Source organism: Chlorocebus sabaeus, chromosome 13 (assembly GCF_047675955.1).
Source record: "Chlorocebus sabaeus isolate Y175 chromosome 13, mChlSab1.0.hap1, whole genome shotgun sequence".
Classification (NCBI taxonomy): Eukaryota; Metazoa; Chordata; class Mammalia; order Primates; family Cercopithecidae; genus Chlorocebus; species Chlorocebus sabaeus.
In genome coordinates, this window is record NC_132916.1 from 59883246 (window position 1) to 59898575 (window position 15330).

Below are 15330 nucleotides of genomic sequence, written 5' to 3' on the forward strand. Positions count from 1 at the left end.
ATAAAGCAAGTCCTTAGAGACTTACAAAGAGACTTAGACTCCCATACAATAATAATGGGAGACTTCAACACTCCACTGTCAACATTAGACAGATCAACGAGACAGAAAGTTAACAAGGATATCCAGGAATTGAACTCATCTCTGCAGCAAGCAGACCTAATAGACATCTATAGAACTCTCCACCCCAAATTAACAGAATATACATTCTTCTCAGCACCACATCGTACTTACTCCAAAATTGACCAGGTAATTGGAAGTAAAGCACTCCTCAGCAAATGTACAAGAACAGAAATTATAACAAACTGTCTCTCAGACCACAGTGCAATCAAATTAGAACTCAGTACTAAGAAACTCAATCAAAACCGCTCAACTACATGGAAACTGAACAACCTGCTCCTGAATGACTACTGGGTACATAACGAAATGAAGGCAGAAATAAAGATGTTCTTTGAAACCAATGAGAACAAAGATACATCATACCAGAATCTCTGGGACACATTTAAAGCAGTGTGTAGAGGGAAATTTATAGCACTAAATGCCCACAAGAGAAAGCAGGAAAGATCTAAAATTGACACTCTAACATCGCAATTAAAAGAACTAGAGAAGCAAGAGCAAACACATTCGAAAGCTAGCAGAAGGCAAGAAATAACTAAGATCAGAGCAGCACTGAAGGAGATAGAGACACAAAAAACCCTCCAAAAAATCAATGAATCCAGGGGTTGGTTTTTTGAAAAGATCAACAAAATTGACAGACCACTAGCAAGACTAATAAAGAAGAAAAGAGAGAAGAATCAAATCGACGCAATTAAAAATGATAAAGGGGATATCACCACCGACCCCACAGAAATACAAACTACCATCAGAGAATACTATAAACACCTCTATGCAAATAAACTGGAAAATCTAGAAGAAATGGATAATTTCCTGGACACTTACACTCTTCCAAGACTAAACCAGGAAGAAGTTGAATCCCTGAATAGACCAATAGTAGGCTCTGAAATTGAGGCCTACCAACCAAAGAAAGTGCAGGACCAGATGGATTCATAGCTGAATTCTACCAGAGGTACAAGGAGGAGCTGGTACCATTCCTTCTGAAACTATTCCAATCAATAGAAAAAGAGGGAATCCTCCCTAACTCATTTTATGAGGCCAACATCGTCCTGATACCAAAGCCTGGCAGAGACACAACAAAAAAAGAGAATTTTAGACCAATATCCCTGATGAACATCGATGCAAAAATCCTCAATAAAATACTGGCAAACCGGATTCAGCAGCACATCAAAAAGCTTATCCACCATGATCAAGTGGGCTTCATCCCTGGGATGCAAGGCTGGTTCAACATTCGCAAATCAATAAACATAATCCAGCATATAAACAGAACCAAAGACAAAAACCACATCATTATCTCAATAGATGCAGAAAAGGCTTTTGACAAAATTCAACAGCCCTTCATGCTAAAAACGCTCAATAAATTCGGTATTGATGGAACGTACCTCAAAATCATAAGAGCTATTTATGACAAACCCACAGCCAATATCATACTGAATGGGCAAAAACTGGAAAAATTCCCTTTGAAAACTGGCACAAGACAGGGATGCCCTCTCTCACCACTCCTATTCAACATAGTGTTGGAAGTTCTGGCTAGGGCAATCAGGCAAGAGAAAGAAATCAAGGGGATTCAGTTAGGAAAAGAAGAAGTCAAATTGTCCCTGTTTGCAGATGACATGATTGTATATTTAGAAAACCCCATTGTCTCAGCCCAAAATCTCCTTAAGCTGATAAGCAACTTCAGCAAAGTCTCAGGATACAAAATTAATGTGCAAAAATCACAAGCATTCTTATACACCAGTGACAGTCAAACAGAGAGCCAAATCAGGAATGAACTTCCATTCACAATTGCTTCAAAGAGAATAAAATACCTAGGAATCCAACTTACAAGGGATGTAAAGGACCTCTTCAAGGAGAACTACAAACCACTGCTCAGTGAAATAAAAGAGGACACAAACAAACGGAAGAACATACCATGCTCATGGATAGGAAGAATCAATATCGTGAAAATGGCCATACTGCCCAAGGTAATTTATAGATTCAATGCCATCCCCATCAAGCTACCAATGAGCTTCTTCACAGAATTGGAAAAAACTGCTTTAAAGTTCATATGAAACCAAAAAAGAGCCCACATCTCCAAGACAATCCTAAGTCAAAAGAACAAAGCTGGAGGCATCACGCTACCTGACTTCAAACTATACTACAAGGCTACAGTAACCAAAACAGCATGGTACTGGTACCAAAACAGAGATATAGACCAACGGAACAGAACAGAGTCCTCAGAAATAATACCACACATCTACAGCCATCTGATCTTTGACAAACCTGAGAGAAACAAGAAATGGGGAAAGGATTCCCTATTTAATAAATGGTGCTGGGAAAATTGGCTAGCCATAAGTAGAAAGCTGAAACTGGATCCTTTCCTTACTCCTTATACGAAAATTAATTCAAGATGGATTAGAGACTTAAATGTTAGACCTAATACCATAAAAATCCTAGAGGAAAACCTAGGTAGTACCATTCAGGACATAGGCATGGGCAAAGACTTCATGTCTAAAACACCAAAAGCAACGGCAGCAAAAGCCAAAATTGACAAATGGGATCTCATTAAACTAAAGAGCTTCTGCACAGCAAAAGAAACTACCATCAGAGTGAACAGGCAACCTACAGAATGGGAGAATATTTTTGCAATCTACTCATCTGACAAAGGGCTAATATCCAGAACCTACAAAGAACTCAAACAAATTTACAAGAAAAAAACAAACAACCCCATCAAAAAGTGGGCAAAGGATATGAACAGACATTTCTCAAAAGAAGACATTCATACAGCCAACAGACACATGAAAAAATGCTCATCATCACTGGCCATCAGAGAAATGCAAATCAAAACCACAATGAGATACCATCTCACACCAGTTAGAATGGCGATCATTCAAAAGTCAGGAAACAACAGGTGCTGGAGAGGATGTGGAGAAATAGGAACACTTTTACACTGTTGGTGGGAGTGTAAACTAGTTCAACCATTATGGAAAACAGTATGGCGATTCCTGAAGGATCTAGAACTAGATGTACCATATGACCCAGCCATCCCATTACTGGGTATATACCCAAAGGATTATAAATTATGCTGCTATAAAGACACATGCACACGTATGTTTATTGCAGCACTATTCACAATAGCAAAGACTTGGAATCAACCCAAATGTCCATCAGTGACAGATTGGATTAAGAAAATGTGGCACATATACACCATGGAATACTATGCAGCCATAAAAAAGGATGAGTTTGTGTCCTTTGTAGGGACATGGATGCAGCTGGAAACCATCATTCTCAGCAAACTATCACAAGAACAGAAAACCAAACACCGCATGTTCTCACTCATAGGAGAGAACTGAACAATGAGATCACTTGGACTCGGGAAGGGGAACATCACACACCGGGGCCTATCATGGGGAGGGGGGAGGGGGGAGGGATTGCATTGGGAGTTATACCTGATGTAAATGACGAGTTGATGGGTGCAGCACACCAACATGGCACAAGTATACATATGTAGCAAACCTGCACATTGTGCACATGTACCCTACAACTTGAAGTTTAATAATAATAAATAAATTAAAAAAAAAATTTAACAAAAATTTTAAAATTATATTTTTTCTTATAAAAATTACTCAGGGAAGATGCTATAGTTTTAATTTTTATAGGATTATCTGATTTGTTAAGAACTTAGACTAATAGCTTAATGAACAGTTCTTAAAATAAGCATCTCATAGGAATTGTATCCAGCTTTTCTGGATACAAGTAACCTATTCCTCATACAGATCCCAGTTGTATTCAAAGAAAAAAATACATTTTAGAATCCCTTTCATATTCATTCCTCGGACAATTCTTTTTCCTAGAGCAGCAGTCCCCAACCTTTTTGGCACCAGGGACCAGGTTCACGGAAGATCATTTTTCCATGAACTGGGGGCAGGGGATGAGGAAAGGTGAATGGTTTTGGGATGAATCTAACTATTCCACCTCAGATCAGGCATTAGATTCTCATAAGGAGCTCACAACCTAGATCCCTACATGCGCAGTTCATAATAGAAGCTAATGATGTTGCTGATCTGACAGGAGGCAGAGTTCATGCAGTAATGCTCCCAGCTTCACCACTCACCTCCTGCTGTTCACCTGGGGGTGTGTGTAGGGGGCTGGGACCCCTGATCTAGAGAATAAAATGTGAATTCCTCAGTGTGGTATGATTTGACCTAATCTACCTCTGCAAACTTAGTTTACCTTAAACACATTCATCTCACCTTTCCCAGTTAAACCAAGACTCAAACCACTCCCTAGCCATACCAAGCTCTCTTCTAAGTACTGTTAAAGAAAAAAATTATTCAATGATACTTGTTAAAGCACAGTAAGAAAGACTTTATTCAGGGCTACTGCAGTAGGTACAGGCACTACTGCAATGGGATTTTGTAGCTGGGGAGAAAGATTGGCTGAACTCCAAATACAGCATGGGCAAGTGGGAAAGAGGGAAGTCGAGAGAAAAGGAGTAATCATGAATGGCTCCTAGTTATCCCTAAACAACTGTGTGAATGGTGCTGTGGAGTACTGGGATTAGGAAGACTTGGTAGTAGGGGAAGTGGAGGTGGAAGGAAGGGTTTTTGGGGCAAAAAAACCAAGAGTTCTATTTGAACATATAAAGTTTGAGAATGTTTTAGCTCTCCTATCCCTCTTTATTCTGGTGACACTTTGTTTACACTGTGATTTCAGAACCTGTCACATTCTGACTTAATTTGGTGCATACTTACTTGTCTTCCTAGCCAGACTAGAGGTTCCTGAAGGCAGAGACTGTAACATTTACTCCACAGGCTAAATAGAGGGCTTTAAACAAAGTGGTCACTTAAAATGATTTTAGAATGAATAAATGAAGTATTCTAGAAATTGTGAGGAATACAAACCAAAGAAGAGAGAAATGCTTACTTTTCTAGTAGTCTCCATTACCTAGAACTCATCTTGCATGAGATCAATAAAAGTTACAACGGAACATAAACCCACTTCAGAGTCTACCACTGCAGCATGTAAACCCACTTACATATATATAAAATCAACCCTTACTGTTACGTCTCCTAGCATGAGCGCTACTGGGCTCATACTTACTAGCTCTGTGTAAATAGCTTTCTTTTATACCGTCCAAAGGCAAACATCGACAGATGTGACTTGCATATTTCAGACAGGTTTTCAGTGAGATTTTTGTTTTTAAACATTCTATTTACATGATTTGTTTTTGTAGTTATGTATTTCAGATTCTAATAGATTATTTTTACAATCAACACTTAATTATTTAATCACTTTACAAACTGATTTGAACGCTGAATAGAATCACAGAATTTTTAAGACAGAAACTCACCAAAGCCAGAGAGCCCTCACTTATTTGGAGGGATGAGAAAACTCTGGCCTGAAGAAACTACTCAAGACTCCACATTTGGAAATAGAGTTAGATCTGAACACCAGTTCACCTGGTTCCTAAGGCAGGATTTTTTTTCATAAACACTGGCTTCTTAATAAAAGAGATTAATTTGGCCATTTTGAGATTGACCACATATTATGCTTTTGTAACTTTTCTGTTCAGTGATATCTCAATGACATTTCTAAGAAAGCTATGCCTTAAAATGCGGTTAGGCATATTAGTAACCAAATGGCTTAATCGTCATGCTTCTGAGATAGTATGTGCAGGGATATAAATATCCCTTTTATGGTCTACATGGCCATGGAAACTGAAGTGAAATGGAGCCAATCCTATGTATAATCATGAAGTTTGAAAGGCTTGCCTTTATCATATCCCTCTTCCGCTTTAATTTGTCTCAGTGGTAATCTGTCTTCCCATTTCAAAGGCATTCCTACCTATTCCCTCTGCTCTTTCCCTTTACAAAAAATGAAAAAAAATTTTGTATTTATTATCTATACCTTGCTGGCAGACAGACATAAGATACTGCTTAAATGAATTTTAAACAATACATTAACTCAATCAGATATTTACCTTCTAAGCTTTTAATCCTGAATTGTGGAATGAAAAGTTTGTTCCCAGACAGTTGGTAGGGACAGAGTGGTGGAGAGAGGTTCCCTCCCTCCTAGTGATAAAAATGACAAGATCTGAAGCCAAGCCAAGTATCGATTTAGGGTGAAAAGAACAATCTAAAGAGGTAGTGTATGATGCAGCTCCACTGGAAATAACAATGGCCAACACTATCACTTTAGTTTCTGGCAGATATCTGGAACACTACAAATTAAACATTTCTAAGGTTTGAGATAATTGTTACTAATTATTATAGTGACTTGAAATCAGATTTCAAAGTAGTTCAAAGTTAGCTTACACATATTCGTCATGTTTACAATATAAATATGTTATATTCATATAGTACCTTATGCTTACAGTGTTTTCATATGTGCAATCTCATATAAACTTCAACAATATATAATGTAAATATCATTTTCAGTTTTCAAATGAAGAGCCTAAGGTTTGCAGGTAATAAGGGTTATAAAAGGCACAGCCAGGGTTGAGCATAAGAGTTGTGAATCCAAGTATTTTCTCACTATAATATGTAACCTATACAGCAATATTAAAATAACTCATATATGTAAGTTCCTAATACTTTCAAGGTAAAAAAGTGGTATATATTGTCCTCAAATTTCTAAGTAAATTATGTTGATCTTCTCATACTCAAATTTTTTTCATATAATTTTTGTAAAAGATAATTGTTGTTATTTTCAGCTTGCTTACCTTTCTAAAAATTCAGTAGTAGAAAAAATACTGTCAAAAACATACAGCTAATGAAAATAAAAAGTCATCTTTCAATACCACAAACAAACATTTCTCACTTAGATGTTTTTCCTTTGATATCCTTTAAAAACCTTATTGAAACTCATTTAAAACATTAGTCAAAACAATTGTATAGTTCACTTCAGTGATTCAGTATAGTTTTCTAACAAGCTTTTTTACATATTTTGTTAATTTGCCCTTTAATGGGATGTGACATCACTACAGGTTACATCCTATTTCTGCCAAAATGTATTTTACCTTGGCTTTCCTTGAAATGAATTATAACATGGGATTATCCATCTATGATGAGTTCTTTAACTGGGAAACTGAATCAGATTTAACATCATACAGGTTTAAAACTCATGTGTTTTGCTGGTTTTAAATTATTATCTGTTAACAGCACATAGGTTCAGTGTATCTACCGTTACCAAATCCAAACTTACTACTTTTGAAATAACCTCGGTGCTTTTAAGGTCAAAAAAGATGTTAGAATAGAATTTGTCGAGTGTGAAAACCGACCATTATGAGCTTTATTTCTAAAGAAATAGGTTATATTCATCAACAAAACGAGCATCTCTCTGAACATTTAAAAGAATTGTCAAAGTAAGAAAGGGGCTCACCGGTCTGAGTGAAATCAAACTGATGTAGAATCTCTTGAGCGGTCAGCATGTTTGACTGCTTTAACTTAGACTGTTGTGAGGAGACTGCTGGTGGTGAAGTAAATGAGAGATTTTTGTTGACCTGTATTAGGAAAACAAATCAGAAACTACACTGTAATTTCCTGGATTACTGATGCAAAAACTGGATGAGAAATATTTGCTTATTATACAAACCAGGACACATGATAGGTCAAAAGGAGTGGTAATCACGTACATGGTTAGTTTGTAAAGTTTACAAAAGAGAATCATTTTCATCAAGGAAAAAATATAATAGCAACTAGAACATAGCTATACGAAAATAAATCAGCCTTACTAAAGTTTACCATGGAACTGACAGTATTAATAACTTAGAGTGGTCTTATGCATTTCTTACGCAAAGAAATGCAAGAAATAAAAATGACTCCTTGACTGGTTCGATTAAGGAAGAGTAAAAATGTTTCACATTCACATTTCTCTAGCATTTTAGTGAAATAGCAGGTACTTCCTTTTCAGAGATACACAGAAAACACCTGTACTACTCATGTTTATATACATCATGGTGACACAGATAACACAGCTGTAACCTAACTTGCCATGTGAAATAGCTTCCATTGCATCAAAACACCTTACTCTTAGGATACCGTTTAAACAGATCATTAAAATAACAAGGAAAATTTCTGTATGTAAATACAATGTTCTATAACATACAAAACCTAGTATGATTATCTGAATGCACACTACCAGCCTCACAGAAACGAAATGCCTAATAAACACAACATTTTAACTATAGCTCTTGTAGGAAAACAAACAGTTCACTGAAAAAGCTTGAAATGTTTATAAGTAAATTCATCTTGTAAATCAGAATTCATTTCAGAAAAAAAATCTTTTTTTCATTATTAACGAATCAATCATTTTATCTTTTTCATTACTTTCAAAAAGCACAATAAAATGTGATCTATTTTGGAGAAATTGACAGCCTGATTTCTAATTCACTTCAACAGTGTAATCTGTAAATTAACAAAATGATAATTTATGGCATATAAATATTACTATATTAAAAGAGCCCCTTTCACATCTTTTTTTTGTTTAAATAATGAAAACCATACAGAGAAGTTCTACTGTGCAAGTATTTAAAATTTTCCTTTTGATGTTCTGTATAAGACAATACTGGGCTCTGGTTACATGCCCTTTATCTGATTCATTATTTACATGTTTATAATTTTTTTTTTCTATTTTCTGCTTTTAAACAGTGATAATAAACAGTATATCTTGGTTTAGAGCAAAAAGTTAGCAAATTCGGTGAAAAAGTCAATTAAGACCATATGTTAATATAGTTCTCAGTAACTAAACTATTATGTCATCTCATTAAAAAAAAAAGTATTTTCCAAAGTAGATGGAGGGGCCAAATACCACATCAGTCCTAAAATATCACCCAGCTTTAAAAATTCTATAAAAATCCATTAAATACAAATCAAAATTGACCAGTGATAGTGATACAATACCAAAAACAAAAACTCATTTAATATCTTTGAGCTTCACTTTCCATCTCTAAATGGAGATAAGAAAAATAATATCTATACTTCAACGGGAATGTGCCAGTAAAGCAATAATGATGAACTGGTATCATAAAGTGCTATTTGTATGTTAACCATAAAGCACTAATGAACATTAAATAAGAAAGAGATTAAATAGAATATATTGGCAAGGGCAAACCATAAAGTAGTATACAAACAAGGGGTAATATCAGTTATTATTAACATCACTAGAAGTAAGGGTAATTAGGTATTTATGATGATGTGGCCAATTTTTCAGAGTTCTGTGCTTTCAAATGGAAAAGAACATATTTATCACTTAACTATCTCATTCACTTCTTTTTGGAATCATTTCTCAGTTTTCCTTCTTGAAAATTTTTATCTTAAATATCAAGTAATGCATTTAAAAATCTAGTGCAAACAAACACGTGTATGCTGGGGAAATGAAGATGTATCTATACACACACACATCTTTGCACACACATACACACACCTACATATATCCATATATATATAGATACACACACACATACAATAGCCATTTATAGTCTTCCTCTTCATAAATTTGTGTTAAAAACAAAAAATACCAGGAAAGCTAAAATGGGATACTCAAATGCCTCTGTTCAAACAGAAAGACTTGCTATTCTTTCAAAACAAAATGTTCTTTTTTTTTTTAAACCTACAACCTATAATTATATGTTCTTCCTAAACATTTTTATAATTCTGATCTTTCTTGACATATTTTTTTACAGACTATTCAAATATCCATAAAGTGATGAGAGTAGCAACTTAACAGAACAGATGATTTCTAAGGTTTGGGGTAACTGTTAATTATTATTGTTATTATTAGCACTTTGTTTTGAAATTAGAACTCAAACCAAGGCCGCGCGCGGTGGCTCAAGCCTGTAATCCCAGCACTTTGGGAGGCCGAGACGGGCGGATCACGAGGTCAGGAGATCTAGACCATCCTGGCTAACACAGTGAAACCTCGTCTCTACTAAAAAAAAAAAAAATGCAAAAAACTAGCCGGGCGAGGTGGTGGGCACCTCTAGTCCCAGCTACTCGGGAGGCTGAGGCAGGAGAATGGCGGGAACCTGGGAGGCAGAGCTTGCAGTGAGCTGAGATCTGGCCACTGCACTCCAGCCTGGGCGACAGAGCGAGACTCTGTCTCAAAAAAAAAAAAAAAAAAAAGAAATTAGAACTCAAACCATTTTCAAAGCTAGCTTGTACATATTTATTACTTCATTTAGAGGAAGAAAAATAATAATAACCATTAAATAGAGTGAAGCAATATCTATTTTTGAAATATGTGCTGTGGAAAAGAATTGCTTAATAATTTTACAACAACAGAAAGGTTGGTTAAGATAGTCTACCCTACACCAATCTACCCTCTTTTCACAACACACTTTTCTGTTTGCTTCATGCAAAAACCACAGTCTGCCAAAGTCAGTTTAAAACTAAAAGCATAAAAATTTAATGAAATTCATAATAAAGAAAAAAAATCACCTGGAACTTCTGCCAAGTTAATCATAAAACTGTTTTGCCTACTCTTTTAGGGTATAAACAGACAAGCAAAATATGCAAATACCAATTCGCTAGACGGCGGGGGCGGGGGGGGGGGGTTAATTTTCATGTTAAAAAGCTTGCTGCTCTGAACATAAAATTGAATGCACAATATTAAGCAAGTTGACAACTAGTTTCACTTTTAGTGATTAGTTAAAATTTAAAACCTTTGGGAGATACACAGTACTCATTTCCATATATACTTACAGATCTAATTTTTTAGCTAATTTTAGATAACATGCTACATTTACCTGAAGAATTGTTTATGAAGTTTCAAGCTGTGATGATACCTCAAGTTGGTTTTAAATTATAATAGAAAGAATGTTAATGCCATCTGTATACTTAAAAGTTCACAAGTTCGTCTCTCTCTCCCAGACAGCTGTCATATTTTTCCACTAATCTGAACAATAATGTAGATATTTTAATCTGATGGCAGTTCTGGTGGCATTAGAAAAAAGAAACCAATAATATCCAGGAAGCTTTTTTTTTTTTTTTGCAAATCATTTATTTGTTGTAAAAATTAAAATACCAGTATGAAAGAAAAAGTTAAACAGAAAACTTGAGCCAAAGTGAGGTTCCAGATATTTGAAGTCAGGTATGTTTTACATTCTTATAAATTTTAAGAGTAGCTTATGCTCTTGTGATTTCTAGCTTAGTGAAGTCTAAGCAATGAGTAGCCTACAGTATTATAAAGAGCAATTCAAATATGACCTCTCAGCCCTCAGATGTTTTCTTTATAAGCCAGGACAGAGAAATGAGGGATTTGGAAGAAAACACTGTAACTGTTAAAGAAAAATTTCTACAGCAATAAGATACTAGAAAAATCTTACCCCCAAACCACTTCATTACTACTACATTAGCTAAAACCAGTATTCAAATTTGAATCAGTCACTAAAAGTTTTGGCTATATTTAATTAAGATTTCTGAGCCTCTGATAGGTAGCAAGGACTGGTGGTTCATAGATCACTAATATGACACCTTCATGCCAATTTCAAAATTAAGATCTAGTCCTGGCTCAAACCAATTATCCAGCAATATTCCTTAGGGTAAAGCAATTTACCTCAATGTATTTTGGTTTTCTCAAAACCTTTACCTCCTTTTCTCTCTTAGTTCACTGCCTCACTTCACAGAGAAAATTTGGTCTTGAACCCCTGAACTTCTCATTTCCAAACTTATGAAAGAACGGACCTCTCGCACCTATCCTTGTCTTTACTTCTAGGGATAGAGGAAGAGGAGCATTATGTTCAAGATTCAACCCTCAGTCCCCTTAGGGATATCTTTCTAAGTCTCTTCCAAATTCTACTTTCAGGCCAGGCCCAATGACTCATGCCTATAATCCCAGCAATTTGGGAGGCTGAGGCAGGAGGATCACTCGAGTCCAAGACCAGCCTGGGCAATACAGTGAGACCTCATCTCTACACAACAATTAAAAATTAGCTGGGTGGGGCAGTGCACACCTGTGGTCTCAGCTACCCAGGAGGCTGAGGCAGGAGAACTGCTTAAGCCCAGAAAGTCAAGGCTGCATTGAGCCATGATGACGCCACTGCACTCAGCTTGGGTGACAGGGTAGAACCTGCTGCAAAACAAAAAACTTCTACTTTCAAATTCCTACTGGCTATTTCCCCGCAGGCTAGAAGCACAGACCCTTCTATTTTAGCACAAAAACAAAGAGTAAACAAACCAACTAAAACTCGCCCTCTGATTCCATTACTTCCTTAAAAGCTAAACTCCTTGAAAAACAGCACACACCTGCTATCCATATAGCTGAATCCTTCAGTCTTCAACTGGGTACAACAAACCTCGTCTGCATGATAAAACTGAATCTGGACTTATGGCAACCCTGGACTTCAAATGATCGAATTCAGCAGATTGACTTAGGCCTCTATCCTTCTATCTTTGTTTCTGGGGCGCCACCTTCTCTTGGTTATCCTGCTACGTCCAGCCATTGCTCATCAGTGCTATTTGTTAGATCCGCTGAGCTTGTCCTCTTCCTTCATATCACATAATTACACTGGGCAGAAACATTTGTTTCCATCAATTCATCTGCTTTCTAATGTTGATGTTTCTTAAATCTAAAACACATCTCCTGATCGTTAAGTTCAGAACTAAACTAAACTTTGCCCCACTGTTTACTTTCTTAGGCAAAGCCATCATTCTCCTCCTACTTGCCAAGGCCAGAAGGCTGGGACTCATACTAGATTGCTCACCACACTCCACATATAGATTACTATAGTTTGTATCACTCCTCCAGTTAAACCAGTCTTCCAAATAGTGCCAAAATAATAAATCTTTTTTTTTTAAACTTTTCTTTTCGGTTCAGGGGTGCATGTAAAGCTTTGTTACATAGGTAAGCTCATGTCACAGGGACTTGTTTCATTGATTATTTCATCACACAGGTATTAAGTCCAGTACCTTATGGTTATCTTTTCTGCTCCTCTCTCTCCTTCCACCTTTCGCCCTCAAGTAGACCTCAGTGTCTGTTGTTTCCTTTTTGTGTTCATAAGCTCTCATCTTAATTTGCAGTTATCCAGTTTTAGAATACCACGAAAAAATAATTACTTTAAAAAAAATTTTTTTTTAAACTTTCCAAATAATTGAAAAACACTATTCTACTCAAATCTCAAAAATATCCAAATATATGTTTTAAACAGAAAAATTAAAAAATTACGTTCTCTGGATTCTCTATTTTTGAACCTTTAAAAAAATGTTTTCAGTGAATAATATGTTCTGAGGTGGATTCGACCACAGTATACATTAGCACTTTACCTTTACAGCATTCTTCCACTAAACGTAACTCAATAAACTTCAACTTGGCTGAATTTATATTCATCTAGGGTGGTGATTTAATACTTCAAAAAAAAAAAAGATGGGAGTTTCCTGGCTTCAAGAAGCTTACAGACGTGTGTGGAGGGACAGATATATAAAGATTAGAAGCGAAAGCAGTATTATATAAAATTTAAAGAGACAGAAACAGAGAGTGTGTGTTATTCCTCCTTGAGGTAATTTATAATATAATGCCAAAAAGAAAAAAATTAAGCTGAAAGCTGAGTCATGCAAGAAGTTCCTTTTCTTTTTGTTCATAAGCAGATAGCTACAGATAAACGGTTAATTATCTCCACAGGTAGCTTCCATGTTCACCTTATCTTTTGAAAAGTGTCGATTTACTGAGTGTAAGATGAATACATAATTGACTATCCCCCAATCTGCGCCTTTTCTCTTGCAACTTGTGGATTCAGCAATGTGACCATACCCTTCTTTTCTCCTCCAGCCTGTTTTTTTTCCCTTTAAATAGTGAAGCCCCCAAAATCATCTTTGGAGAAAGGCAGACCACAGATTGTGTCTGTGATTCGTGTTTTTTCTTCTGGGTCCCGTCCTTAACCTCAGCAAAATAAACTTCTAAACTGATTGAGATCTGTCTCAGAAACTTTTTGGTTTACAATTGTTTCCCCTTGCTTGCTCACTACACTACTTAAGCAAAGTGCTCTTCTTTCTGCTCCTTGAGCATGCTAGTTTTCTTCCTAGATGAGGATTTTTGCAGCACATGCCTAGCTCCTTGTCAAGTTTTCAGCAAGGCCTTCTATGATCATCCTCTTGAGAGTAGCTTCCCCTCCCACTCATTCTTTGTTCCATGAACCTACATTATTTTCTTCACATCACTTATTATCTGAAATTACCTTATTTGTTTCCTTTTAAGATTATGTGTCTCTCTACAATAAAAGGTTCTTGTTCACTATTATATTCCAAGCACTTTGAAAAATACTTGGTAGGTACTCAATAAATACTTGCTTAAAGAATGCTAATGGAAAAAACAAATGCACCTTCAACAATATAAAAATACTGTAGAAGGGAAAAAACTTATGTAATGGACACGTGGTGAAAATTTATTATCCTAGATCTAATAGATGAGAAACTGCATAAATATACCCTTTTGTTAAGATTAAAGGCTTCTGACAAGGGTGCCAACATCAGTCAAAGGGCAAAGCACTCTTTTCAATAAGTAGTGCTGGGACAACTGGATAGCCTCATGCAATAGAATGAAAGTGGAACTGTCCATCATACCATATACAAAAATCAATGCAAAATAATCACAGACCTGAATGTAAGATTTAAAACTATAAAAATCTTAAGAAGAAAACATAGGAGTAAAACTAGGCTAGAAAATGGTTTTTTACACAACACAAAAAGCACAAGTGACAAAAGAAACAATAAACTGAACCTCACAAAAAAACCTTTTTGTTTCAAAAGACACCATCAAGAAAGTGAAAAGACAATCCACAAAATGGGATAATATATTTGCAAATCATCTAGCTCATAAGACACTTGTATCTAGAATATATAAAGAACTCAAAAGTAAACAATAAAAAGACAAAAAAGTCCCAATTTCAAAACCAGGTGAAATATTTAAAGACATTTCTCCAGAAAAAAAAGTACAAATGGCACATAAAAAATGCTCAACATCATTAGTCACAAAGAAAACGCAAATCAAAATCACTATGATATAACCACTTTTCACCCACTAGGATGGCTATAAAGAAGAGAATACAGGTGTTGGTGAGGATGAGAAGAAACTGGAACCTCATTCGTACACTGCTGGTGGAATTCGAAAATGGTTCACATGCTCTGGAAAACGTTTTGGGAGTTCTTTAAAGTGTCATAGTTATCATATATCCCAACAGTTTCACTCCTAGATAAATATCCCATAGAAATGAGTATATCCACACCAAAACTTATACACACAATGTTC

At 35.9% G+C, this 15330-nt stretch overlaps 1 protein-coding gene across 15 annotated transcripts in view; it reads right to left on the bottom strand.

The window, feature by feature from the left end:
- AHI1 (Abelson helper integration site 1) overlaps positions 1-15330 on the bottom strand; it is a 223168-nt gene that overhangs the window by 112039 nt on the left and 95799 nt on the right. For all 15 annotated transcript variants that reach the window (XR_012095048.1, XM_073022494.1, XM_073022495.1 and 12 more), the window contains one exon: positions 7474-7594. Coding sequence is in view for 14 of the 15 variants with exons in the window: in XM_073022494.1 (XP_072878595.1) it covers positions 7474-7594 (121 nt within the window). In the remaining variant the exon portion in view is untranslated. The remainder of the gene's footprint in view (positions 1-7473; positions 7595-15330) is intronic.